A 27,353-nucleotide genomic window follows, 5' to 3' on the forward strand; every position below is an offset into this window, starting at 1 on the left:
TGCCCGTCAATTCATTCCATTTTGCGGCAATTAGTGATTTGCAGCTACTGTCCGCTGCCCAGTAGGCCTCGAACCGGAATTGTCTCTGTCTCCGCCATCTTCCGTTTAGTCCGTTTGTGTCGAGCAGGAGCGGGTTGTGATCTGAGGATAATCGCGGAAGCACTTTGACTTCGAGATTGGGGAATAGTGTAAGCCATTCAGGCGTTGCTACAACTCTATCAAGTCTTTCCCAAACAGCGTCAGTTCCGGCCCGTTTGTTATGCCATGTATATAGAGATCATGCACTGTTAACATCCACCAGGTTACACTGTTCAAGGCAATCATGAAAGCATTGCATGTCAGAATTGTCCCTAATTAGTCCCCCTTTTTTCTCCGACATCCATAATATTTCATTAAAGTCCCCAAAGCAGACCAACGGTAGGGTATCCAGCGACCCAAAATGGTTAATCAATTCCCATGTCAACTTTTTATTATGCTTTTCAGGCCACCCATAAACCGCTAGATTCCTCCAACTCAATTCATTTAGGTGCAGCGTGAAATAAAGACAGTGGTTTGAATAGTTCAAGATGCGTAAATCTAGATCCTTGTTCCATCCCAGAATCAGCCCACCACTCAGGCCCACAGGATCAATGAAGAAAAAATTGAAATTGCTAAAACAATGATAAAGCTTACTGTGATCATTCTTCCTCAGTCTAGTTTCCATTAGGAAGAACACGTCTGGGCAATTGTTGTTAATCAAGCGTTGTAGTGTACGGAAAGTCCAAGGATTGCCCATCCCTTGGACATTCCAACTGAGGATTTTCATAGTATAGGATGGGCCCGATCAACGGCACCCACCCTCTGGTCTCTAGCATCGCTTTTAGCTTTTTTCATCCTTGTTACTGTTTCATTGTCCGTACTGTCCTGGTTGCAGTCCCGTTTCCTTTTTTGTAATTCATTCTCCAGGTTGACATTTACCCTCTGCACGTGTTCTCTGTTGATCTGTCTGGCAGCCTGTTTATATTTGAATTTTTTCTGAAGTTTGGGGGATCCAATACCTTTGCCTTTTGCAAGCACCTCGCTGCTAACTTTTGCCTGCTGCAGAATCACAGCATTGTGTTGCTGCATAATGTCTGTTTCTATGGGCTCCTGGGCTAGCAGTTCGTCCCCAAGGTCCTCCTCCGGTAATGCCGACCCCTCATTCTGGACCCCCTTCCTGGTCGCGTTTTTACACTTCGAACTGCTGAGATTTTGGTGTTGTGATTCTTCCTCCCTCACTTTCTTAACTAGCTGCTCGCCCACTTCTGCACTTCTAGTCGTACTTTCGTCAGATTCATCTTCAAATAGTTTCCGAGCAGTGCTGCGGCTTTTTGGCGGCTCAGTCTGCCTTCGCTCGTTAAATCCACAGTTATAAACCCGAATCCTGGACGGTGTAGCCCGCATACTCGGGTCATACGGCCATTCATCTAGCTCCTCTGATACATCCTCCGACTCACAATCATCAAACACATGCCCGATGATTCCACAACGATAGCAGAAATTAGGAAGCTTCTCGTACTTCAGAGAGATCCAAATTATTTCGTTTTTAGTATGTTGAACTTTAATTCCCCGGATAAGTGATTTGGTTATGTCGAGACTGACCCTTACCCTGACATACTTCGCTGTCATCTCCATGTTGGTTTCGTCTATATCGACCACCTCTCCAACCCTACTTGCTAGCTTAGCAATTAATCCAGAGTTTCTCCACTCCAACGGGATATCAATCATCCGAATCCAGAACTCACACCTGTTCAGGTTCAGCTTCGAGATTTGAGAGATTCCCTCAATGTCCGCTAGGACGACCAGGTGCCTATCATAGTGCCAATGTGATTCGACTAGGACCTTCTCTTTATCCTTAGTTGATTGGAATTCGATAATGAATAGCCCATCGCCACTCTCATTAATCTTAAACCCCTTCTGAGTTCTCCACACTGCGTTGAACGCGTTAGCCATAGCTCTGATGTTCGGAGGCTTTGCTGATATTAATCTCCCGATCACCTTTTTGGAGTTGTCTACTCTTCTATTCCCAATTTCGCTTTCTAACGAAATTGTCTCTTCCTCTATATCCGTCAGCTTCATTCTGCTCCATTGTTTCTCAATCCCCTCCATTTTACGTAGCTGTATTTCAATGTGTCTAGTGAGCCGGACTGACGCCGGAAAAGATAACCAGAAATTCGGCAAGAAACCCTAACTGCAGTTTGGTGCCGCCGCAGGGTAAAATCTCCTCATGATAGGGCTCCTCAATTGGTTGGTTTTTAGTGACTTAAGACTAACTAATACAAATTATTTTTCAACAATACTTTTTATATTCACTCCTTATTTATTATTTTATCATTAACATTATTGATTATTGTTATATTTACCGACAGTTAGAACAATAGGAAAGGAGACTCTTCAATGATAAATTATTAATAAAAAAAATGAAATAAAAAGACACTAACTATTAATAACAAAGATGATAGAAAGGCTTCTAATGATATAAGGTTGTTGAAGGTGCTCAAAGTGTGTACATTGCCTATTGAAATTCAATTCTTTATTAAGATAAGAAAGAAAGTGTCCATTACAACCCAGGAAGACAATTAAATTAAATAATGGATTATATTTTAAAAAAAAAAGTAATTAATTTATTAGTCCCTATATTTTGACAAAACACACTGTTTAGTCCCTGTATTTTCAAAAACACATGATAAGATCCCTAACCTTTTTCTCAGTGAACTGTTTAGTCCTTCCGTCTGTTTGTTACATTTTTTACCGTTTATGACTTCGGAAATGACTAAATTACCCTTTACTATTTACCTTCAAACTTCAGAAGAGTAATCCAATTTAGAAGAAGAAGCTATTTGCATGGAGAACAATAAAAAGAACAGACTCAACGCTTACGAATTTGAACGATTAAGAAGAAAATTAAGAACAAGAACACTCAAAGTTGATTTCAGATGCATTAGAGTTTAAAGGAAAGCAAAATAAAGGAAAAGAAGAACACAAATCCAAATTGACTAACAGAATCTTCATGAGAGTCTAACGGCAGGGACTAAACAGTTCACCAAGAAAAACATTAGGGACTAAACAGTTCACCGAGAAAAACGTTAGGGACTTTAGTGTGTGTTTTTGAAAATACAGGGACTAAACAGTGTGTTTTGTCAAAATATAGGGACTAATAAATTAATTACCAAAAAAAAAAGAGTGAGTGATGGAATATCCTAAAAGTATATGCAATAATATACACAAGTGTCCAGTTGGGTTCAGCAGCAATAATTCATCATAAGAAGCAGAGCAGTCCTTGGAGCACTACTAGACAAATTGTGAGCCCTTTTCCATTAGCTATAGCTATGTTGTAAAGCGACGGGGTACTCGTGGCGTCGGAACCACCACATCACGGCCCGATTTGATCAAATCCTGACGTTCTCTGATGGTTTTATCAAACAATCTGCTGTCAGGATTTTCTGCATAGCAAACATAGTAGCAGCTTACACAGGCATGAGGCAATGCCATTGCTATCCTTGTCTGCCAAATCACATTCAAAGTAATAAACTGCTAAGATTATAAAAATAGCCAATTGTTAATGTTTGGTCAACTAACCATAAGGTATCCAATGAAGAATGCTAGAAGGGAGAGGGTAGCTGTAAAGGATTGATGAACTTTAGCAGTCCAAGCAGCCACAACAATTACACAAATGGATCCACTGCATACTCCAGCTAGAAAACAAATTGAACTTGTAATGTCTGAATCAACAATCTCTTCCATTTCTTGTCTTTCAAAGAGTGCCCAAATGTCTTGTGATGCCTGCACAAACCCCTTTCCATATGCACCTATCTGCAATAAAACTCATTCTCTTTTAACATACTGAAAAGTAGCATTCAAGGCAAACGCAACAACAATGTTTACCTGTACAAAGGCCCAGCCATTGCCATATTTGAAGATAGAGTTCATTACTCCAAGACAACAATGAGCACATGAAAACATGAATTCATCCTCTCCCTCGAGCAAATTCAACCCTCTTGCAACAATTCTCAATGCCTCAATGGTTGGAACAAATACAGATCCTAGACAAGCACTTCCAAGGTTCCTAGTCAGAGCTCTTTGGAAACAAAATTGAGTACTAGCTTGCATTCCTCTCAGATAATACAGAGAAATCACTCTACTAACTGTCAAATTAACTACATTCCTCATAACCTCTGTTGTCCAAGCCAAGCTGAATCCTAATAAAACAATGATCAATGGTGGAAAGTAAAAATTCAAAGCTCCAAGGACAGCGAAAATCCATAGAGACATCCACAAGAATCCAACCCCAAGCATCCAGTAAGTAGGATCGTTTAAGTCACCGAATTTGGGAACAGGTTCAATCGATTTAATCAAGATTTTAGTTGAAAATTTGATTCTCTGATTAACCCAACAAGCATATAAACCATTACCAATAGCAAAGGCAATAAGGCAAACACCAAGAGCATCAGTGGGAGCTTTTTGGAAGCAAATCAAGAGAATTCCAGAAGATAAAGACATGAAGAAACAACTCCACAATATGAAATGAATCATGAACGTTGGCCATACTCTAACTGCCTTTTGCCATACTATAGCAAGAGTAACACTCAATAGAGATGCTGCTTCAACTTGAGGGAGGAAATACTTCAATACCCTTTTTTCTTTTCTTTTAATTGAATCTGATGCTTCCACAAGTCCTTGAATTGCCTTGTATATAAGAAAACTTACTAGCCCAATTGCTAATATCATGTGGATCACAAATACAAACAGAGATATTTTGTTGGTGTACTTCCTTGAATTCATTGTTGTGGTTGTGGTCTGCTCAACAAAATTAACATTAGTACTAATTGCCTAAATTGAGATTTGTTTTTGGGAAAAACTTACTTGTGGAGTAGGTGTAGAGCGAGGAAGAGATGTTTGTGAAGGAGAAGGAGTAGCAACTCTAGTAGAACTATTAATTACAAGTCTCAATGGGTTTGATGGGTTTAATCTTTGCATCATCGAAATATTCAAATTTCTTTGATTTTCATCATCAACATTTACTTTTTCTTCTTCTTCTTCTCTCTCATGCTCCCTCTGCACCTCCTAAACAGCACATTATTGAAACTGTTAATTAAATTATCAGCTGTACAAGGAACAAAAATTTGAGAAACACAAATTATATGGTTCTCTTACAGGTTCTGTAGCCCCCATGGTGGAGACGGAGACGGAGACGGTGGCGGCGGCGACGGTGATGGCTGAGATAAAAGTGATGTAATGAAAAGTGATAAAACTGTTGTTGGATTTTGTAATTCTGAATTAATTAGGTGGTGGCTAACGGACTTTTTCTTTTAAAATACATTTTGTAGGATGTAATATCAACGCGCTTCGTATTCGTGTGAATTGGACGCACCAATGGGAGTGAAAGTGTGTCAGGGAAGGACAAAGCACGTGGAAGATTGTAAGTTCCGTGTATGTGACATGCAGGGTAAGAAAATGGAAAAGGATATGATGAACGGATGAGATATGGGGAGACTTGATTTGACTTTGTAAAGGAATACAGGTCGTGTAGGAAACTACAAACAATATAAAATGAAAAAGGGACACATGTGTCTTTTGTTTTGAAGCCTTTCTTTTCCTTTCATGCCATTGCCATTAGGGTTTCCCTCACCTCTTTTATTGCCATCCACTTGCCAAAACCCATACTTTAATCTTGTATTATTATTTTAAAATAATAATTAATGTTTTGTTTGTCAACTAATTTCATTAGCTCATAGGTGATTTTTTCTTTTTTTTTTTTTTTTTTTTTTTGTAAATTTCAAATAAAACCCATGTGGTTTCATTAATTTTCAGATAAAGAACTGTGGTTTACTTTTTATCAAAACGATGATTGAGGTTTCACACTTGGATTAATGCTATTAAAACCATCTTTAACATCCTGAAAATGAAAATTTTCAAGAATTAAAGTTGTTCAATGTCATATTTTTTATGGAACTACATTTTCGATTTTCAAAAATCATCTTTTTTGGAACTTTCTCTTTCTAAACATTAACTTTCTCTCTCTTTACCAAACATCATCTAAATAATCTTAAAATAAAAAAGTTGAAAAATTAAAGTTGCTTAAAATATTAGTAGTTCTTAAAATATGTCATTTTTGAAGTCGTCAATGGTGATTTTAATAGTATCAATCGAAAAAGTCCTTATTTTGCTAAAGTTGAAAACCTCAATCCTTGGGGTAAATTTCATCAATGATGTACAACATTTGCCTCATTTCACACTTTGGTATATAACCTTCAATTTGTCTCACTAATATGTACGAACTTATAGGTGACCTCCCACTACGGTGTACAACAGGTAAAAATGCTCGGTCAACGCGCCACCTCAGCTTTGACCGGTCAAAAAGTAAAAAAAAAAAATTAAAATCAAAACACTTAATATCAATTTTATTTCTTAAAAAAAATCAAAAACTCAAAAGAAAAAAGAAAAGAAAATGGTGAAAGTGTTCAATATAGATCACGAATTATAACATTGGGAATGTGCTTGATCTTGTACGGGGTGTTTATTAGAAGGGATATAGGAGGTGAGATAGGGATAAAAAATACGAGATAAGTTATCCCGTGTTTGTTTGGGAGATAGAAGAGTGAGACAGAGGAGGGATAAGTCTCTTATCCCTCAAATCCTATACCTAGGAGGGGGGTGGTATAAGGAGGTGGGATAAGCTCCTGCGATTTTAATAGGATGGAAAAGTCCATCTTATCCCTCAAATTAATGTTATGTAGTTTAAATAAGGTTAAAATAGTAAAATGTATTATTTTATCCCTATCCCAATCCCACGTACCAAACATTGAATAATAATTCTCGACTATCATATTTTTATCCTTATCCCAACAATTTATCCTTGTCCCTATCATATTTTTATCCTTATCCCTATCCCAATAGAATATCAAACGCCCCGGTAATTCTCTTCACCTTTCAATCTTCTTCCTAAATTATTATACGATGGCATCAAGCTCAATTCTTCAAGTGTTAAAACATTCAGACTTTCCAGTTTCGGAAAACCACCATTCTCGCAAAATTCTCTACCAATAATCTTCATCTTGCAGGCATTGTAGAGAGCAAGATGCTTCCCAAGAAATTGAAGCATTGAAATCGAATTCAACAAATTAGAATCCGATAAACTCAGTATTTTCAGTTCTCTAATGGCGAAAACCCAATTAGGATTTCAATTAACCCACCTGATAAAATCACCTCTTCAATAAGAGGCGAAGGAGAAAAGGCTTCAAATTCCGGCAAAAGACTCGAACTTGATCTGCTTCCTCTGCTTCTAATGAAAGGGAAACAAGATTCTCCATTTTCATAATAGCTGCAGAAAGCTCAGAAGCATGATCTTCAGTAACTCGTTTTACAACAAGTTTTTGCAATTGGGTTAATTTCCCCAATTCTTTAGCAATCCCTAATTCTCCAGCATAAACACCATCACAAGTTTAAAGATTTACCAGTTTTCCAACTAAGGCTCTGTTACTTAGAGAAATTTGAAGATATAGAAGAAAGGAAAGGAAGAAGATGAATAGATATAGAGATAGGGACATAGAAGTAATTTTATATTAAATGGTTGAATTTTTTTGACTTTTTGACCGGTCAAAGTTGAGGTGGCGCGTTGACTGAGTATTGACCGGTCATTTTTACCTGCTGTACACCATAGTGGGAGGTCACCTATAAGTTCGTACATATTAGTGAGACAAATTAAAGGTTGTACACCAAAGTGTGAAATTGGACAAAGGTTATACACCATTGATAAAATTTACCCCAATCCTCGTTTTGACAAAAAGTAAACCACAGTCCTTTATCTGAAAATTAGTGAAACCACATGGCTTTTATTTGAAATTTACCCTTATTTTTTTACTAGCTGATTTGACTCGCAGGATAAATTTATTTGGTAAAATTTAGTTGATTGTTGATAACTATTTGTAACTCCGCCTGTGAGGGTCACTTGGTGGCATTTACAGTCGGTCCCAAGCCCGGACAAAGGAGGAGGGTTGTGGTAGGTTTGTGGCGGCCAGCGTAAAACTTAGCCACATCTTTTGACATGAACCAGAATATAAATATCGTGGGGGCGTTCCCTACTCAGCGACGCGTTGCACTTCTTAGACCCGGGTGTAGTGAAAAATATGCAAGGGTTGCTAGGTCGTCGCCCCAAAGCGGCGCGCCACCCTAGGACCCGGGGGCGGTGTCAAATATGTAAGGGTTGCGGGTAAATAAGCTAGTCCATGGTAACGGTAATGGTAGGGGTAGGGGTAATAGGTTACGCTTTGGGACATGGAACATAAGCTCTTTGACAAGAAAATTAGTTGAAATTGTAGATGTTATGAAGAGGAGGAGAATAAGTATAATGTGCCTACAAGAAACCAAGTGCGTTGGAGCCAAGGCTAGAGAGATAGCTCCTTGGGGTTATAAATTGTGATACTCAGGAAAGGATAAGGGTAGAAATGGAGTAGGTATTCTTATTGATATGGAGTATATTGATGATGTAGTAGCGGTGTCTAGGAAGAGTGATAGAATTATGAGTGTTAAGCTTGTGATAGGAGATGAGGTTGTGAATGTCATAAGTGCATATGCGCCACAAATAGGATTAGATGTCTCTATAAGACAAGCTTTTTGGGAGGACTTGGTGGAAGTGGTGCAACAGGTTCCTAGCGATGAAAAGATGGTACTAGGTGGTGATCTCAATGGACACGTAGGGTTTAGGCGAGATGGGTTTGAGAGTGTTCATGGAGGGTATGGTTTTGGAGATAAAAATGAAGCAGGAAATTATATCTTGGAATTCACATCAGCCTATGACTTGAGTATCATGAACACATGGTTTATGAAAAGAACATCCCACTTAGTGACCTATCGGAGTGGCGGTAATGCGAGCCAAATTGACTTCTTCCTAGTAAGGAGTTCTTGGAGAAAGAGTTATATTGATTGTAAGGTGATCCCTGGTGAGAGTACGATAACCCAACATAGAGTAGTGGTGCTTGACTTTCGAAGTAGGAGATGTATGAGAAAACGAACACCACAAGTGGAGACTAAGATTAAGTGGTGGAAACTGCAAGCGGAGAATCAACAAAAATTTATGGATGAGATGGCCAAAAAAGATATTTGGACTTGTAATATGGATTTAGATATAGATTCGATATGGACTAAGATAAAGCATAGTATAAGGGAAGTAGCGAAGGAAGTTTTAGGAGAATCTAAAGGTAGCATGCCACCAGGTAAGGACACATCTTGGTGGACAGAAGAAGTACGACAAGCAGTAAAGAGTAAGAGAGAATCCTATAAAATATTAGGGAAGTGCAGGAGTGATGAGAACTACGAAAAGTACAAAGAGGCTAAAAGGGAAGTAAAGAAGGTCATATGAGATGCTAGAGCAAAGGTGAATCGGGATCTGTACACAAGATTGGATACGAAAGAAGGGGAAAGAGACATATATAGAATTGCTCGGATGAGAGATAGGAAGACGCGAGATCTCGGAAAAGTTAAATGTGTGAAGGATGTGAACCAAAAAGTCCTAGTTGGAAATAAGGATATCAAGGAACGATGGAGGTCCTATTTTGATAACTTATTTAATGGAGATCGCGGACAAGAGGTAGGAGATATAAGTATCCCTCATGAGATTGAAGAAAGCAGTAGGACCTGATGGCATCCCTATTGAGATTTGGAGATGTTTGGGAGAGAGAGGAATCGAATGGTTGACGACGTTCTTCAACAAAATTTGGAGAAACAATAAGATGCCATCCGAATGGAGGAAAAGTATCTTAATCCCATTGTATAAGAACAAAGGCGATTTCCAAGATTGTGCCAACTATTGAGGAATCAAATTAATGAGTCACACTATGAAACTGTGGGAGCGAGTGATCGAACAAAGGCTAAAGAGGACGGTGAAGATCTCGGAAAACCAGTTTGGCTTTATGCCAGGAAGATCAACTATGGAAGTCATCCATCTAATGAGACAATTAATGGAGCACTGTCGAAATAAGAAAAAAGACTTGCATATGGTTTTCATTGACTTGGAGAAGGCATATGATAAGGTACCAAGGGAAGTACTTTGGTGGGCCTTAATAAGGAAAGACATTTCGCGAAAATATGTTGACATCATAAAGGACATGTATGAGGGAGCATGCACGAGTGTACGCACCGGTGTTGGGAAGACTGAAGAGTTCCCTATTACGATTGGAGTGCATCAAGGTTCTGCATTAAGCCCATTTCTTTTTGGCATCGTTATAGATGAACTAACGAGTTCACTTCAAGATGGTATACCATGGTGCATGTTGTTTGCAGATGATATTGTGTTAGTTGATGAGGCGAAAGAAGGCGTGGAGAGGAAGTTGGAACCATGCAGACAAACTTTAGAATCTAGAGGCTTTAAGTTGAGCCGAAGTAAGACAGAATGTCTAGAGTGCAAGTTTAGCGGTGATAGGAGTAGGGAGGCAGGGACAATCACCCTAGATGGGAGAGTTGCTCAGGCAACGGAGTGCTTTCAGTATTTAGGATCTATTATCCAAACGGATGGAGAAGTAGATGGAGATGTTGCTCATAGGATTAAATCTGGTTGGGCAAAATTGGAAGAGTGCTACGGGTTTTCTTTGTGACCCTGGCATGCCAAATAGATTGAAGGGAAAATTCTACCGCACGGCAATCAGACCCGCACCGTTATATGGCACGGAGTGTTGGGCAGTGAAACACTATCACACTCATAAGATGTCGGTGGCGGAGATGCGTATGTTGAGATGGATGTGTAGTCATACGAGAAAGGATCGGATGAGTAATGAAATAATTAGGACAAAAGTAGGGGTTACACCTATTGAAAATAAAATGAGGGAAACCCGACTAAGGTGGTTTGGCCATGTAAGACGAAGAGCGCTTGATGCGCCGGTTAGAAGGACTGAAGAGTGGCAAAGGGATGTAGTGGTGAGGGGTAGGGGAAGACCTAAGCAAACTTGGAGGAGGGTGATCGATAGTGATATGAGTTTATTGGGGATTAAGGAAAATATGGTAGTGGATAGGACAGAGTGGAGGGGGAGAATTTATGTCGCTAATCCGACTTGATTTCACGGTTTTATATGATGGTTCATGTTAGCCGACCCCGAATCATTTCGGGACTAAGGCTTTGATGTTGTTGTTGTTGTTTGTTGATAACTGTTTGTATAAAATTACACGAAAGGATAATTATATTTAATGTCTATATTTTATTTAGGGTTAAAGGGTGGGTAAATTACAGCCATGGCCACTGAACTTTACCATTTTAACATTGTGGTCACTGAACTTCAATTATTAACAATATAGCCACCAAACTTTACACTTTTTAACACCGGTGGTCACTCAACACCTCAAAACTACCGTTCACTGGCTCAAAATAAAAAATTCGAAGAGTTAATGAAAATTTCATACGCCCCACCTGTGGTGGAGGCATATTATTCACATGCCTCCACCTGTGGTAGGGCGTGATGTTCATACGCCCCACATGTGGTGGAGGCATATTGTTCACATGCCTCCACTTGTGGTGGGGTGTGATGTTCATACTTCCCACCTGTGGTGGAGACATATTGTTCATATGCTCCGACACCGAAAAATCAGTTTTTTTAAAATCATTCTATTTTATTATAAACAACCGTAAATAAAACATATTTTCGAACAAAATTACGTATCATTAGTCATTTCCTATGTTTTTTCTTTACCAAATTAGTCCGGATTAGATACTTCATATTTGATACTTATGTATATTATTTAATTATAATATTAATAATTATAACTCAAATTATAATGTTAATAATTAAAATATTTAGAATTTTTTAGAATAATTATAATATTTATAATTGTTTAGAATAATAATAATTAAAATATAAAATTAAAAAAAAATTCACACGTGGGCATGTGAATAGTCTTTCTTAAATCTATCACACACCGATCCATAGAGGAATGGAACCGGACGAATTGACTTGTTGTAATTTTTTAATATTTAGAATTCTTTAGAACTTATTTTTTTTAACATATTTTAATATATATTTGATACTTCATATATATTATTTAATTATATTATTAATAATTATAATTCAAATTATAATGTTAATAATTAAAATATTTAGAATTTTTTAGAATAATTATAATATTTATAATTGTTTAGAATAATAATAAGTAAAATGTAAAATTGGGAAAAAAAATTCACACGTGGACATGTGAACAATCTTTCTTAATTATAATATTTATAATTGTTTAGAATAATAATAATTAAAATGTAAAATTGGAAAACAAATTCACACGTGGGCATGTAAACAGTCTTTCTTAAATCTATCACACACCGATCCATGGAAGAATGGAACCGGACGAATTGACTTGTTGTAATTTTTTAATGTTTAGAATTCTTTAAAACTTATTGTTTTAACACATTTTAATACATATTTGATACTTCATGTATATTATTTAATTATAATTCAAATTATAATGTTAATAATTATAATATTTACAATTTTTTAGAATAATTATAATAATTATAATTGTTTAAAATAATGATAATTAAAATGTAAAATTGGGAAAAAAATTCACACGTGGGCATGTGAACATCACGCCTCACTACGTGGGTATTTATAGTAGTGGCTTAATAGAGCTTTCGTTTGAATTTCGAAATTAGCCATTTGGAGGGAAAATGTATCTGTCACTATCAGCCTCTAACTTCTGTTCTTTTGATGAAAAGTTATCCGTTGTAGAAGGGTGAGCTCTTTTGTCTTGAGCCGCGCTTCTAACTAAACAGACGTACGATCTGCCGCCTTTCTAACTTGGGCGTGTCCATAAAGATGTTGAGGGAACAATGTTGTTGTAGCTTGTTCTTTATGCCAGTTCTGGGGAATAAGCATGGACGTGATATAGTCAATGCCAATTGTCCATTTCTATTGCTTTTGGGCTTTTATCTTCTATTGGATCAACTAATGGGCATTTCTTTCATTGCTTTATCAATTGATTTTAAAGCTTTGTGAATAAATACAATGAACAAACATAGTCAGCTCAAATCAATTTTAATTTAATTTCTTTGACTTTAATATTTTGGGTATCTAATTTCCTTAATTAATTTATTTTTGTAAGAATAAAAAACTCTTGAAAATTGTGTTTCAACACGATTCATTTACAAATAGTTTATATCTTATAGCAATTGTCTATAGGACACTAAACCCCAACATCTCCCACTTGGACTAAAACCAATTGTTTCTGAAACTAATCCCTAAAGAATTCAAATGACAATCATGAACTCGTTGGGTTAAGGCCTTCGTTAACGGATTTACAGTGTTGTCCTCTGCTTGTGTAATGGCTCCATTGTTATCACAATACAAAGTAATGGGATTCACAATGATAGGCATCACTCCTAGTTCTGTCATGAACTTCTTAATCCAAACAGTCTCGTTTGCTACTTCTACAGCTACGATGTACTCTAATTCGGTCGAGGAGAAAGCAACGCTTCCTTGTTTGGAACTCTTCCAACTGACCGAACCCCCATTTAGGATAAACATGTATCATGTTTGGGAGCTATAATCATTCTCATCTGTTAGATAACTAGCATCTGAAACCCTTCAATTTTCAGTTGTCCACCTCCATACACGAGGAACATATCTTTAGTCCTTCTCAAGTACTTAAGAATGTTCTTGACAGCAATCTAGTGATCGTTTCCTGGATTTCCTTGATAGCAACTTGTCATGCTCAATGCAAACGCTACATCAGGCCTTGTGTAGAGCATGGCATACATGATCGAACTAATCACACTGAGTAAGGAATTATAGCCATGCATTTCTTATCATCTTTCGTTTTTGAACATTGATGATTAGTTAACTTAATCCCATGTAGCATGGGTAAGTTACCCATTTTCGATTCATGCATGTTAAAGCACTTTAACTCCTTATCAATATATGTAGATTGGGAGAGTCCAAGCACTCTTCTTGATCTATCTCTATAGATCTTAATCTCTAAGATGTAAGCTTCTTCTCCCAAAGTCTTTCATGGAGAAATTACCAGATAACTAGACTTTCACCAATTGCAGCATAGCTAAATCGTTTTCCATTAGTAATATCTCATCGACATATAATACAATGAAAACAATTGAGCTCCCACTAAACTTCTTGTAAACACAAGCCTCTTCGGAGTTTTGCTCGAAACCAAATTGTTTTATGGTTTCATCAAAACATTTGTTCCAACTCCTAGATGTTTACTTGAGTCCATAAATGGACCTCTGAAGTTTGCAAACTTTAGTTGCATCCTTCGACGTGAAACCTTCAGATTGCATCATATATATATCATCAAGTAGGTTTCCATTTAGGAAAGCTGTTTTCACATCCATTTGCCAAATCTCATAATCGAAATGAGCGACAATAGCAATCGAAATGAAAATTTGGGTTTCTTTTCCATGAACGGTTCGAATGGAGTAGAACTGGCGGTTTTGGTGAGAACTCAATTTAGGGTAAATAGAGCAGTTTCTAAGGCATAGCCCTAGAATGCATTTGGAAGATTGCATGCTCATCATAGATCATACCATATCTACTAGAGTATGATTTCTCCTTTTGGATACACCATTGTGTTGTGGTGTATATGGAGGAGTCCATTGTGATCCAATTCTACATTTGTCTAGATAATTCAGGAAATCATCTAAAAGATATTCTCCACCTCGATCTGATCGAAATACTTTAATAGTATTTCTTGTTTGATTTTCTACTTCATTCTTGAAACATTTGAATTTCTCAAAAGCTTCTAATTTATGCTTCATCAAATAGATATAACCATATCTAGTATGATCATCTATGAAGCTAATGAAGTATCTATATCCTCCTCTTACTTGGACTGACATAGGACCGCATACATATGAATGTATTAATCCTACAGCGTATGATACACACACTCATTTATTGCTAAAGGGTGTCTTTGTCATCTTTCCTTCTTAACATGATTCATATGTTCCCATTGATTCACAATCAATTGGATCTATAAGCCCATCTTGATGTAGCTTAAGCATGCGACTCTTATTTATATGGCCTAGACGATAATGCCAGAAGTAAGTAGAATTATCTATCATTTGTCTTTTGTATGGATTGTGCAAACATAAACTTTATCATTCAATATATAAATGCCATTTAATGATATTCCTAAAAATAGAAAATCTCATCTCTATAGAAATCAAAATTTGAATCCTTTATAGAAACTTTAAAACCATCATCCACAAGACAGCTAATAGAAATAATGTTTCTAGACATCTCAGGAACATATAAACAGTTCTTTAATTCTATTACAAGTCTAGATGGCAATGTCAAGACATAATCTCCAATTGCAAGTGCAACAACCTTTGCTCCGTTTCCAACCCGCAAGTTTATATCTCTTTCTTCAACTCCCTAGTCTGTTTTAGCTCCTGCATATTTGTGCAAACAATAAGGAGGAGGATGTAGGATGCGGAATCCTTATTCTCCCACGTAAAATAACCATTTATCCCTCTTATCTTGTGAAGTAGTATCTTCTTCAGGTTCAGCCATAACTCTCTCCAAAGCATCAAGAACATCTTGTTCTTCCAACCCATACTTAATTTTAATACTTCATAGTTATCCTCATTCAGTTTCAGGTAAGGTTGTAAAAAAACACTAGGCGCTAGTTGGGAGGACAGGGCCCTTGAGGATTAATCGGGATCAAGTTTATATTTTTTTATTTGTAAATAAAAAAATTGTTATATAAATTCAATTAAAATATGTAATATACTATCTAAATATATGTATATTTGTAACATAAATCTTTAAAGGTGTGTAAACTAGGGGTGTGCATCGGTGCGGTTTAAACCGCATACCAAACCGAACCGATTGAATTCAGTTTTTCGGTTTGGTTTTTTAACAATTCGGTTCGACATCGGTTTTAATTTTAAGTCTATTTCGGTATTCGGTTCGGTTCAGTTTGATAAAAAAATGTAAAAAATCCGAACCGCACCAAATTACGCATATTCTACATTGTTTTATATATATATATAAATAAATAAATATATATATATATATTTGATTTTACAAGTTCAAATTTTTTTATTATTGCTGAGATAATAACCTAATATAGATATATTTTAAAAGTATTTCAATTTTTGTTGTTGTTGAGGGCGAGCCTTGGCGCAACGGTAAACGTTGTTGTCGTGTGACCAAGCGGTTAAAAAATCGTATAGGGGCCAAAAGAGACTAATCGGAGAAAATGGTGTGGATTCTCAATTTCGAAGGTCTAGGCGGCCTTAGTTTTGAACAGTGGTCTCATGTCTTTGCTAAGTTCAGTTATTATAGATTTCCTAGTTGATGATATTGTTCAAACTTGATCTACAATGGAATTGCACGATTCGAACTTGTAATAGATTTCTAGCAACCCGTATCTACCTAATGAAATTTTTACACTAGATTTCGGTTCAAACTTGAGACCAAAATGAGCTGCTCTTTATACTCTAACGTTGGACCTAATATTAACTAGATATTTATGCGTAAACAATCTTTGTTATCATATATAACTAATTTGTAACTTATTACAAATTGGTGATGAATAGAAATCGATGTTAATGAGATTCTATTCATAAATATCTTTTAAGATAAGTTCATAAATATCTTTTAAGATAAGGTAATAAATCGATAATACATAAAAAAAAAATATATCGATAAAATTGGTTATACTAACAAACGTCGTATAAGAGGGCATCTTGGATATGCTAACTTATAACAAATTGAGTAAACCATTTGTTTGAATAGATGGTTAGGAGTATTTGACCTCTTAATAGGAAATTAGTGACAAATGTTTTATATAATGAAGACTGAAGAGTGATAGTAAGCATCCGACCCTAGCTAGGAAATGGATATCATTACAAAGACTATTTCTTACGTTAATCCCCTACTAATTTAATGCAGCCAAACATAAGTTCCCTACTAATAAATTGCTACATCGATCGAAACTCAAGTCGAAAGTACAAGCTCTATTATGAGTTCATGAACAAACTCACACGAAATTCGATTATAATGTTCATGAACCAAGCTCAGTTCAATTATTTTTTTAATAATAATATTTCTATAAAGAAGAAATGTAAAACAACGTAGTATGTTAAAAAAAAAAATCAATATAATTAATGAGTTGTTTGCGAGCTAAGTTCATGAACTGAATTAACGAGTTGCTCGTGAGCAAAGTTCGTGAACAAGCTCGCTAACAAACTCGCAAAGCTATTTGCGAATAAAATATTGAGTTGGAGCTCGTCACATTTCGAGCATGAACATGCCAAAGCTCGATTACATGGCTATCAGGCCTAAGGTGTATATACCATTACTTAATCTTAATTTTCAAATCACCTCATTCGATGTTAGGATTGTTTATCCCTCCCTATTACAAACTTGAAATTAAATTTATAAACTGAATGTAAACCAAAACCTATCTTCTATCTGCTCATACAACATTTAAGTATAACCTTTTCTCAACAAACAAACAAACAAATACATAAGAAATGAAAGGCTTGCTAATTGGCTTTCTGAACTTTCTTAAAATGACTTATTAAACTTCTGAACTTACATAAAATTTTATGATCTATTAGTCTCATAACCTATTTAAACTGAACTACTATCCCTCCTCTTAACATGGTTAAAGTGATACATGTTTCAACTTGTCCAAATTGCCTCTTACTTTACTTTAAACAAGTTCAAAGGGCTAATGAGACATCCTTAAAGTTGATAGACTCATTGAACCTAAATAAAATAAATCTTATTGTAGTCCCTGAAACACTCCAACATCTCAGCAGTTGTATGAACTTTAAGTACAATACATGTCAACATTAACAGTTAACATGTGACATAAAATTTAAAATTTGGAAGGCAAGTTAAGGGACAAATTATTATGTGCATTCATTCAGCATAAAACTACATAACACAAGTCTTGTTTCAAAACACAAGTTAACAAATTGAAAAGCTTGCTCAAAGTCACAATTAAAAGAACTGGGTAAGACAATACCTCACCCAATATTCTTATTTCTTTGAATCCGCAGCAGATTCTTTTGGTGTTTTCACAATACTTAGCTGCCCTCCTTCTTTGTTAGCAATATTTGCTGTTTTCACCTCGTTGCACTGGTTTATAAACTTGCTCAACTCCTACACCCACATCATTTAGCAATCAATACATACTCAAAGGAAAGGAGATGAACAAATCAACAATGCCAAGAACTAGAAATGACAAATGAGATACACAAAAGATGAACTAGGAACAGAACATCATTTTGGATTTGAAAAAGGAAAATTTGCAGACACAATCATCATCCCATCCCATCCCATCCCAAGTTTATGATTCTAAAACAGTAAAAACAAATGGAAAAGCTTTGGCGTAAGGATACAAGAGAGGCCTCTTTCCTAACTAAGCATGCTCAATAACAGAAAGATAAAAAGAAGAAAGATGGTTGGGTTGGGTTGGGTTGGGTTGCAAAATCACATAATTCCCAGCTCAACAGAACTCATATTCAATGGTTTCTACCACATAGTTGACCTATGCTTTTGAGCAATTAACAAATTGGGTATTTTAACATAACCATATTTGAGCAAATTTATGTCAATAGAAAAACTAAAATATGGTTATGAATGCTAATTATCAGAGAAAGAGAAGTTACTCTATCAGCATCCATCTCTTTTGAAACCTTCAATGGCTTCACAAATCGCTTCCCTAAAAAGACAATAAACAGAAATAATTAAACAAAAGAACAAACAAATTCAAAATTAGGAGGGAGAAAATAATATACCTTTCCGGGTAACAGGGGCTTTGCCATGCCGATTAAGAGGAATTGTTTTGTTTTTTTGTTTTCCTTTGAATAGATTTCCCTTCTGCGTCATTGTTACTGCCTTTTCACCTTCGCTGCTACCCCAGTTCTAGTTTTAGGGTTTTGTATTTGCTGAACTAATTTGTTTCTTCACAAAACAAAAGCTCCAAAACGTTGTGGTTTTTCTCAAGCGGCTCATACTATAGAGAATAGACCTAATACACAAATAACCCCTAAACTTGTCTAAATATTGCAACTGCCCCTTCCAACTTTCAATTGTAACAACTTATCCCTTAAACTTGTCCAATTATAAAACATAACCCCAAATTGGAAATTTTTTTACCCTGTACTTGAAGCAACCGTAAAAACGTTTCTCCAAATTCGTATCACACCAAAGATCTGATTATCACACTCCACGAATATTGCAGTTTTTGTATTTTAGGAGGTTATTTGTGTATTAAGCCTAGAGAATAATAGTTTATTGTTGGCTTAATATCTCCCATACCATTTTTATCACTTAATTTTCGTATACTTAGTACCCTATCTTTCAGCCCCTAAGTATACCTAATATTTCAGCCCCTAACATGTACCACGACATTATCATGGAGGGAAAAAAACTAAAATGTATTACAATGATTGAGTTTAACATATATGCGATGTCACTGCTATGTAAGGAAAAAAAGTTAAAATGTATCACAATTATTGAGTTTAGGAGGTTAAAAGGTTGACCATTAAATATGTGGGTTACTAAACCCAGCCCCATATTCACACTTCCAGGTCCGAAAAAAGACCTAACCGCTCTTTGAACAAAAACTGAAAATTTGAATCCCTCCCAAACTCTCTCAAAGTCATTTTCATCCGAATCAAAGACAACACGTTTGATGGAAGACAATCCGTTATCACCGAGAGTAGACGGGAGTGATGCTACGTCCGAATTCGAGGTATTTTTCCGATTTAACTTCCTTGCATTTTTGTAATTTGAATTGGAAAAAAAAATCTGGTTTGGCACTCGGGCGTGTGAGCATCACGCCCCACCACATGGTGGGGCGTATGAGAATCACGTCCCACCATGTGGTGGGGCGTGATAGCCACACGTCTCACCATGAGGTGGGACGTGATGCTCATACGCCCCACCATGAGGTGGGGCGTGATGTTCATACGCCCCACCATGTGGTGGGGCGTGATGCTCACACGCCCGAGCATATTTGTGGCTGTTTTTCGGGTTTAGACACCGAAACGCTATAGAAATATCACGTTTTGGAATGTAATGTTCGTTATTAATCATTTACAGGAGGTTTCGTGGGAAGAATTTGACGGAAACGGCATAGATTACAGCTCGCAGTTTTTTCCCAAACAAACATTTCAAACATATCATGAAGCTGTTAACTGGGCAAAACATACGGCAATTGGGATCGGGTTTGAGTTAACCACATCGTCGCACAAGACGGGGCGCAAGTCAAAGTGGATATTGGTTAAATGTGCTCGTGGTGTTAAGAATTATAAAAGGACAAAGGATGTGGATATGGATGTTATACTGCGGAAGAATAAAAAAACAAAGTACTGTGGTTGCAAATTCCAGATAAAGGTTATGGAAATCGGCGAATTGGGCGGTTGGGTGGTGAATGGGATTCCTGGAGATAGAGGACAGCACTGTCATCAGTTGGTTGTATATCGTCAGGGCTACAGACAGATGAGCGGACTAAGCCCGGCTTCCAAAAAACTTGTTCGTGAAATGAGTTCAGCTCAAGCTAAGCCTTGTGCTATTTTTGCTGCAATCAAAGAAAAACATCCGGAGGATTGCCCGACACAAAGACATATCTATAACTACAGGGAGAAAATCAGGACTGAGAGCTTTGAGGGTCGGGATGTAATCGGTCAGTTTTATCGGCTTGCTATAGATAAGGACTATATACATTGGACGCAAGCGGTGCCGGGCAGCAATGTCGTGACTCACTTATTTATGGCACATCCAACATCGATCACACTATTTCGATCTTATTACTTGTTTGTTGGTATGGATTCAACATATAAAACAAACAAGTATAAGATGTCATTCTTTGAAATCATTGGAATGACGCCTTCTAACAAAAACTTCTTGATCGCCTATGCAATCATGAAGGATGAAACCGAGGGTAGTTACATGTGGGTGTTACAAAAATTGAAGCTTTTGCTCCAACCTGATGTGCATCCGACAGTCATTGCTACAGACCGGGAGTTAGGACTGATGCAGCCGGTTCGTGAGGTATTTCCTCATTCTCATCATTTATTGTACACATGGCATATTAATAAAGATGTGGAGGATAGAGTTGGCAAGTTGAGTGGAATGAAGAAGTTTGGTGAAATTTTTAAAAATTCCAAATGGAAACGTATAATTGAAGCCCCGACAGAAGCTGAATATGAGGCGGCAATGGTAGCCATGAAGAATACTACTGGCAACTGGCCTGGTGTGATTCAGTACGTGGAGACCACGTGGCTAGTGCATAAAGAGAAGTTTTGTCGAGCATGGACGAACAAGGTGTTGCTCTTAGGAAACACCACAACTTGTCGAGTGGAGAGTTCACATGCACAGTTGAAACAGTGGTTGAATTCATCTACTGGTGCACTTGATACAGTGTGGGCGAAGGTGCACAAGGACATTGAGGCTCAGATCGAGGCGATCAAGTAAGACATTTATTCTGTTATTTGCTTTAATCTTTTAAAATTTAATACATTAGTTTTGTAATCCGTCATTGTATATAATCAGATACTCACTCGAGGACTCGAGAAGAAGATCTGCGGTGAATCACTATGGAGAACCTTTCACGTATCTCGACTCACACGTTTCACATTACTGCTTGGCTGTACTAAATGATGAGCTCAAGCGTATGCACGGATTGAGTATGGATGTGGTAACTGAATGCGGATGCGTGTTGCCCATGACTCATGGCATTCCGTGTGCATGTGAGCTTAAAACATATATTGACACAAATGAATCGGTCCGTGTTGACCGTATCCATCCTTTTTGGAGATCTCTTGCGTTTGAAGGGTTGAGTGACATACCAATTACTGCTCCAGTATATGCTGACGGGTCTGAGGATCACCGATTTTTTCAATCTCTTGTGGAAAATGTTGAAAAATTAGATCCTTCAATGGTGCGTAGCATATCGATGTACATTCATGATCAGATAAACCCGGAACAAAGTGGCTTTAAAGAACCTGAGGTCAAAGACACTGTTAGGGGTAGACCAAAGGGAAATTCATCAACAAAACGAAATCCGAGTGCATGGGAGTACAATCAGTCACCACGAGGTCGAGCACGGTCCTCAGGTTCGAGGAGTAGTCGTAGTCGAGGCCGTTCTTCATCCTCATCTGTGCATAACAGCTAGATGCCGGGTATATTTTATTTCATTTATATATATGTTGAAGTTAAAGTAAATATATTTTTATTGATAAATTTCATATATTAATATTTTCAGTCAGATTTGATGAGGATATCGCCAGTTATCACCATTTACATCGGGTTCAAGGTCTCATCGTACCATTTATTACTGGATTTCATGATGTTGTAGCAGATGGTAACTGTGGATTTCGTGTTTTAGCCGATGCAATCACCTATAACCAAGAGGAGTGGAAGCTGATGAGAGTGCTTATAGAGATTGAGATGCGGGCAAACCGTGATCTGTATGCGCCAGTGTACGAGAACGGATTTGATGCTGCCCTCGCACGTATTAAATGGGCAGGAGCGGGTTGTGGTGAGTCCCACTGGATGGTGAGTCCGGATGACTTATTTGCTACTGCATCTGTATTGACCGCAGTAATTTTCCTCTTTACTACAGAACAATTAGGATGTTGCACTATACTGCCGATGCGTTCGGACGATGGAAGACCACCTGAGCGAGAGATTGTGATTTGTCATTTGGGGAGTTATCGTCACTAGATACGTCTTTATTTACATCCTTCGTTTCCAGTGCCTCCCATTGCCACCCAATGGCGATTATTTTGTCATCAGAGTGTTCGTCACTTGGAGAATCTATACGCTGAAAGGAGAGAGGCTTGGACTAGATTATATTAGTTTTATATGTTGTGATTAATAATATTTATTAATTAACTTATATTATTCATGTGGCTGTCACGGTCGACCGCGCGGTGAGGCGTGAGGCTATCACGTCCGACCGCGAGGTGAGGCGTGATGGCCACACGTCCGCGTGTCGAATTGGCAAAAAAAAAATAGCTTTTTTCCTCCCAAAACCCATGAAAGGGCATTTTCGTCCTTTCACGGGGCTAGGGGTGGGAAAATGGGGCTGGGTTTAACAACACCCTTAAATATAGGACTAAGTGACAAGAAAAGACAAATTGAAAAGGTTGAAGAGATACTAAGTCTTTATTGTTCTTTCCAAACTCTTATATTCACCCTTAATTTTAGAATTAAACCTTCATTTGGCCTATATGATTTCCAAAATTTATTTATGGTGGTATCATTTGGTAGCGTTTGCTCTCTTGCATATTTGAATTTATGACATTAACTCATTTTGGATGAAAAATTAACTGATTTATTAATTTTTGACATATGAAGTCTATATTTTCTTTCCATATGACATCTAAATATAGCAATTGTTTTAATTTTCTTTCCATATAGACTTAATACGTAGATAAGTAAGAAATTAATTGTTTTCTTATTTATCCATATACAAAGTCTATAGGAAAAAAATTAAACAATTGTTACGTATACATATCACATTTCAAAAATTATGTTATATGAAAATAACTAACAAATCAATTATATTTTCATTCAAAATGGATTAAATGTCACAAGAAATAAATATTATCAAATAGTACTAGAGAAGTAAGATCTTAAATACCACAGAACTAAATATACATTTATTTCTTAATTTTAAATTAAAACTAGAAATTGCGAATGTGTTGGTATCCACATGAGTCATAATTCCACATGGGCTTTTATTTTTAGAATTATTCATTCTATTATATTATCGGCATATATTTTGAATTTTGGTCCCCTTTCATTTAATTCGTGGATATTTATGATCTTATTTGTAAAAAATCAACACAAATTAAATAAGTTGCCAATTTAACCAAACATAAATAAAATAATTATTTTCATATCGTTAATTAGTTTTCTTTTCTTTATTTTGTTTGGGTTTTCACCCTCCTCCGATTACCAAAAAAAATTAAAAATTAAAACATTTAATTTTTTTTTTTTTTTGTTGAAACAAAAGCAAGAATCTTATTAACTCGAAATTAAATCATTACAAAGAATTGGAGCCAAATAGCTTAGTGCAAAAAAATCACTATAACAATTAGCATTGGAACGAGCATGCCTAACCATAGCGTGAGCCGCACCGTTCGCTAATCGCGGGACAAAAGTCACTATAAAATCTAGATGTTCAAGTAATACCCTACAGATATCTTCAATAACACCCCTAATCTCCGAACAATCAATATGTGGTAAAAGTATCCTGTCCGTAATGAGCTTTGCATCAGACTCAAAAATCACATTGGTATACGACATAGAAATACACCACTCCATAGCCTGCCTGATTGATAGTGCCTCAGCCAGCGGAACCGAAACACTTCTTAACCCAAACTTACTATAACACGCCAATAAATTCCCGGAATGATTCCTCACTACTGCCTCTGCTCCGAATTGGTCCGTTTCAGAAAACAGGGAGGCGTCGACATTACATTTGAGTTTTCCGTCAGCTGGCTTTTTCCATTTCACCCTAGCCTGAGTTCTTGGCACCTCGCTGCATCTCTTCGGACCGCAAGTCTCTTCCTTCCATTCATTTACCAACTTCCCGACTTGCTCGACTGCAACTCCTACATCCCCTCCCTGGCCATTCCACAATTTTTTATTCATGTAATTCCATATAGACCAAAGTACAGTAGCATACTTTCCTACAATATCAGTTGAAACCATTGCCAGCATATTAAGGGGCCATTCTTCGATCCACTCCCACACAATTCCCAGAGCATCCAACCCTGCATTCTGCCATCATGAAGTCGCGAACTCGCACCTAGCAAAAAGGTGCCGCCCATGCTCAACGTCCCTATAGTAAACCATGCACTCAAGTGGTACAAGGATACGTCGTTGTGCGAGTCGAATACGCAAGGGAAGGAACTTTGTGCAAAGACTCCATAAAAATATACACCGTTTTTGGGGAATTTCCAATGCCCAAATCCGCTTCCATCTCATATGATGTGCTTTCACTAAATGAATCAAATCGAGCCGGTAGTAGCCCGATTTTGCAGTATATATGCCGTTAGAAGTGAAATGCCAAATAATGGAATCATCCTGATTTGTCAGTGGCGCTACCATATTGAAGATGACTTAATCTGAGTTGCACAAACTTAAGGTGATTAACTAGCTCTAAGGTTCAGGAATTTGGGTCCGTTACTGTGATGTTTTCAATGTTGAAACACCTTTCCACATGATTTTGATTTGACAAAATTATTTAAGTTAATCCATGATTAAGGGATAATTAAATTTAAGTGCTTTGATTTAATTGTACTAACATGTTTGTTCAATGTTGAGTATAAATATAAATACAAATAGAAATAAAAAGTAAGATTGGACGAAGTCAGCATAAGATCACAACACAAGCTGAGTAGAGTGCAACTCAGCATGAAAGAAGATAAGTTGTCTTCAGAACAGAAGCTTAAAGATCAAGCTAATCAACGAAGCTGAGTGGAACGAAACTCAGTATCAAAAGTAGAAAAGTCTTCTTAAGAACTATGTCTTGCAGAACGAAGCTGACCATGGAAGCTGAGTAAAAGAGAACTCAGTATATGAATTGACAACAATCAAAGACAACGACTATTAAAATCAAGCTGAGTGATCTTCAGGACAGCATGAATGATCCGTTCGCTAAAAGACAAGATCCGACAACTATATGCACCAATCCAGAACCTTGGAATTACGCAAAAACCAATTTCGAGATGCATGGGTCAACTGTTCGTTAGCAAAAAGACAAACTGGGACAAGAAGACGAAACCTGCAAGAAGAAGACAAGTCTGACGACTGTGGAAATTCAGACGACAGGATTGGCCTGCAAACCTGAAGCTGACCAGGGCTTTGTCTCAAAAAGGAGCCGTTTGGATCAACGGACAAATCCAAGATTCAAACCATTTCTGCTTCAGACCTCAACTATAAAAGGACATTATCATTCTTGGATCATTAGTCGAATACAACAAGAGAAAAATAGCATACATACAAAGCACACAAAAAAAACCAAAAGAGATCTTACACCAAATTTCTATTCTTGTGTAAAAGCTAGATTGATTTTCTGTAATCATCTAAAGTGTTCTTCATCCAAAAAGAACAATTTGTATCAATTATAAAATAGAGAGTGTTGTGCTGAGTACTCGGTGTTGAGTGCTTAGTGGTAGAGAAATCTAGGTGTTTGGTTATAGCACTTAGTAGGAGTTGAGTAGATGAATAGAGGACGGTACTCTTGCATATTCAACTGCCTTGTAAACGGTTTGTGCTCTACCTTTAAAGAGCTCAGTATTGGATTTAAAAAGCCCGGAGGGATTTTGGGGACTGGACGTAGGCGGAGAGGCCGAACCAGGATAAGTCGTGATGAGTAATCTCTAACTCTCTATATATATATATATATATATATATATATATATATGTGTGTGTGTGTGTGTGTGTGTGTGTGTGTGTGTGTGTTGCTTGTTATATTTACTCGGCATATAAATTGTTTAAATTTAAATTGACACTGAGTAAATAAGAGTACTGAGTTGGAAACTGACCACAAAAGTGTCAATTCCCAACTCATATGTAAAATAGTTCTAGTCAACATCTGACTAAATCTATCTTACGCTACAATTGGCCGTGCTGACCAAAGCTGAGTTAACAAACTCAAGAAAATATATTAAGTCAGTTTAAATTAGAGAAAAAGTTATATTAGTTCCTAACCCCCCCCCCCTCTTTGGAACTAATCACACGAGACCAAAAAGTGGTATCAGAGCTTAATATCTCACTATTCAAAGATTTAACAATCTTGAGCTGATCCCGATAAATGGCTGAGAACAGCACTCGTTTCCTTCCAGGGAACCAAACAACACAGATACTTCCAGAGGGATTATCAATTAGTCGGCCTCCCCTATTCTTTGGATCCAATTATACATTTTGGAAGAATAGGATGAAGGACTTTATTCAAGCCACAAATATGAGTGCATGGCTTGCAATAGTTCAAGGCCCATATGTGCCTTATAAAACTATTGAAGCTGAGTGATCTTCAGGACAGCATGAATGATCCGTTCGCTAAAAGACAAGATCCGACAACTATATGCACCAATCCAGAACCTTGGAATTACGCAAAAACCAATTTCGAGATGCATGGGTCAACTGTTCGTTAGCAAAAAGACAAACTGGGACAAGAAGACGAAACCTGCAAGAAGAAGACAAGTCTGACGACTGTGGAAATTCAGACGACAGGATTGGCCTGCAAACCTGAAGCTGACTAGGGCTTTGTCTCAAAAAGGAGCCGTTTGGATCAACGGACAAATCCAAGATTCAAACCATTTCTGCTTCAGACCTCAACTATAAAAGGACATGATCATTCTTGGATCA

The 27,353-nt window shown here is 37.1% G+C and overlaps 2 protein-coding genes across 3 annotated transcripts; both read right to left on the bottom strand.

The window, feature by feature from the left end:
• Window positions 1-2,525: 2,525 nt before the first annotated feature.
• LOC136226525 (uncharacterized) lies at window positions 2,526-5,315 on the bottom strand. 2 transcript variants are annotated; one of them, XM_066015056.1, is made up of 5 exons: window positions 5,173-5,315; window positions 4,882-5,082; window positions 3,904-4,815; window positions 3,598-3,831; window positions 2,526-3,522 (listed from the first exon to the last, which is right to left on the bottom strand). In XM_066015056.1, the coding sequence occupies exons 1-5, from the start codon at window positions 5,188-5,190 to the stop codon at window positions 3,346-3,348; spliced, it is 1,542 nt and encodes a 513-aa protein (XP_065871128.1). In that variant the 5' UTR covers window positions 5,191-5,315; the 3' UTR covers window positions 2,526-3,345. The 2 variants fall into 2 exon arrangements, with proteins under 2 accessions (XP_065871128.1, XP_065871129.1); XM_066015057.1 differs by having other exon boundaries at window positions 4,882-5,103; window positions 5,173-5,291.
• Window positions 5,316-17,854: 12,539 nt separating this feature from the next.
• Window positions 17,855-18,959, bottom strand: LOC136226770 (uncharacterized). The gene is made up of 3 exons (XM_066015421.1): window positions 18,761-18,959; window positions 18,632-18,684; window positions 17,855-18,122 (listed from the first exon to the last, which is right to left on the bottom strand). The coding sequence occupies exons 1-3, from the start codon at window positions 18,849-18,851 to the stop codon at window positions 18,000-18,002; spliced, it is 267 nt and encodes an 88-aa protein (XP_065871493.1). The 5' UTR covers window positions 18,852-18,959; the 3' UTR covers window positions 17,855-17,999.
• Window positions 18,960-27,353: the final 8,394 nt, after the last annotated feature.

The sequence above is a fragment of the Euphorbia lathyris genome, chromosome 4, assembly GCF_963576675.1.
Source record: "Euphorbia lathyris chromosome 4, ddEupLath1.1, whole genome shotgun sequence".
NCBI classification, from domain to species: domain Eukaryota; kingdom Viridiplantae; phylum Streptophyta; class Magnoliopsida; order Malpighiales; family Euphorbiaceae; genus Euphorbia; species Euphorbia lathyris.

Coding starts and splice junctions, on each gene's coding strand:
- LOC136226770 (XM_066015421.1), bottom strand. CDS start 18,851: ATGACGCAGAAGGGAAATCTATTCAAAGGAAAACAAAAAAACAAAACA. Junction 18,685..18,760: donor AGCCCCTGTTACCCGGAAAG/GTATATTATTTT, acceptor TTGTCTTTTTAG/GGAAGCGATTTGTGAAGCCA. Junction 18,123..18,631: donor AAGAGATGGATGCTGATAGA/GTAACTTCTCTT, acceptor ATGTGGGTGTAG/GAGTTGAGCAAGTTTATAAA.
- LOC136226525 (XM_066015056.1), bottom strand. Junction 3,832..3,903: donor ATGGCTGGGCCTTTGTACAG/GTAAACATTGTT, acceptor GTTTTATTGCAG/ATAGGTGCATATGGAAAGGG. Junction 3,523..3,597: donor TCTTCATTGGATACCTTATG/GTTAGTTGACCA, acceptor GTGATTTGGCAG/ACAAGGATAGCAATGGCATT.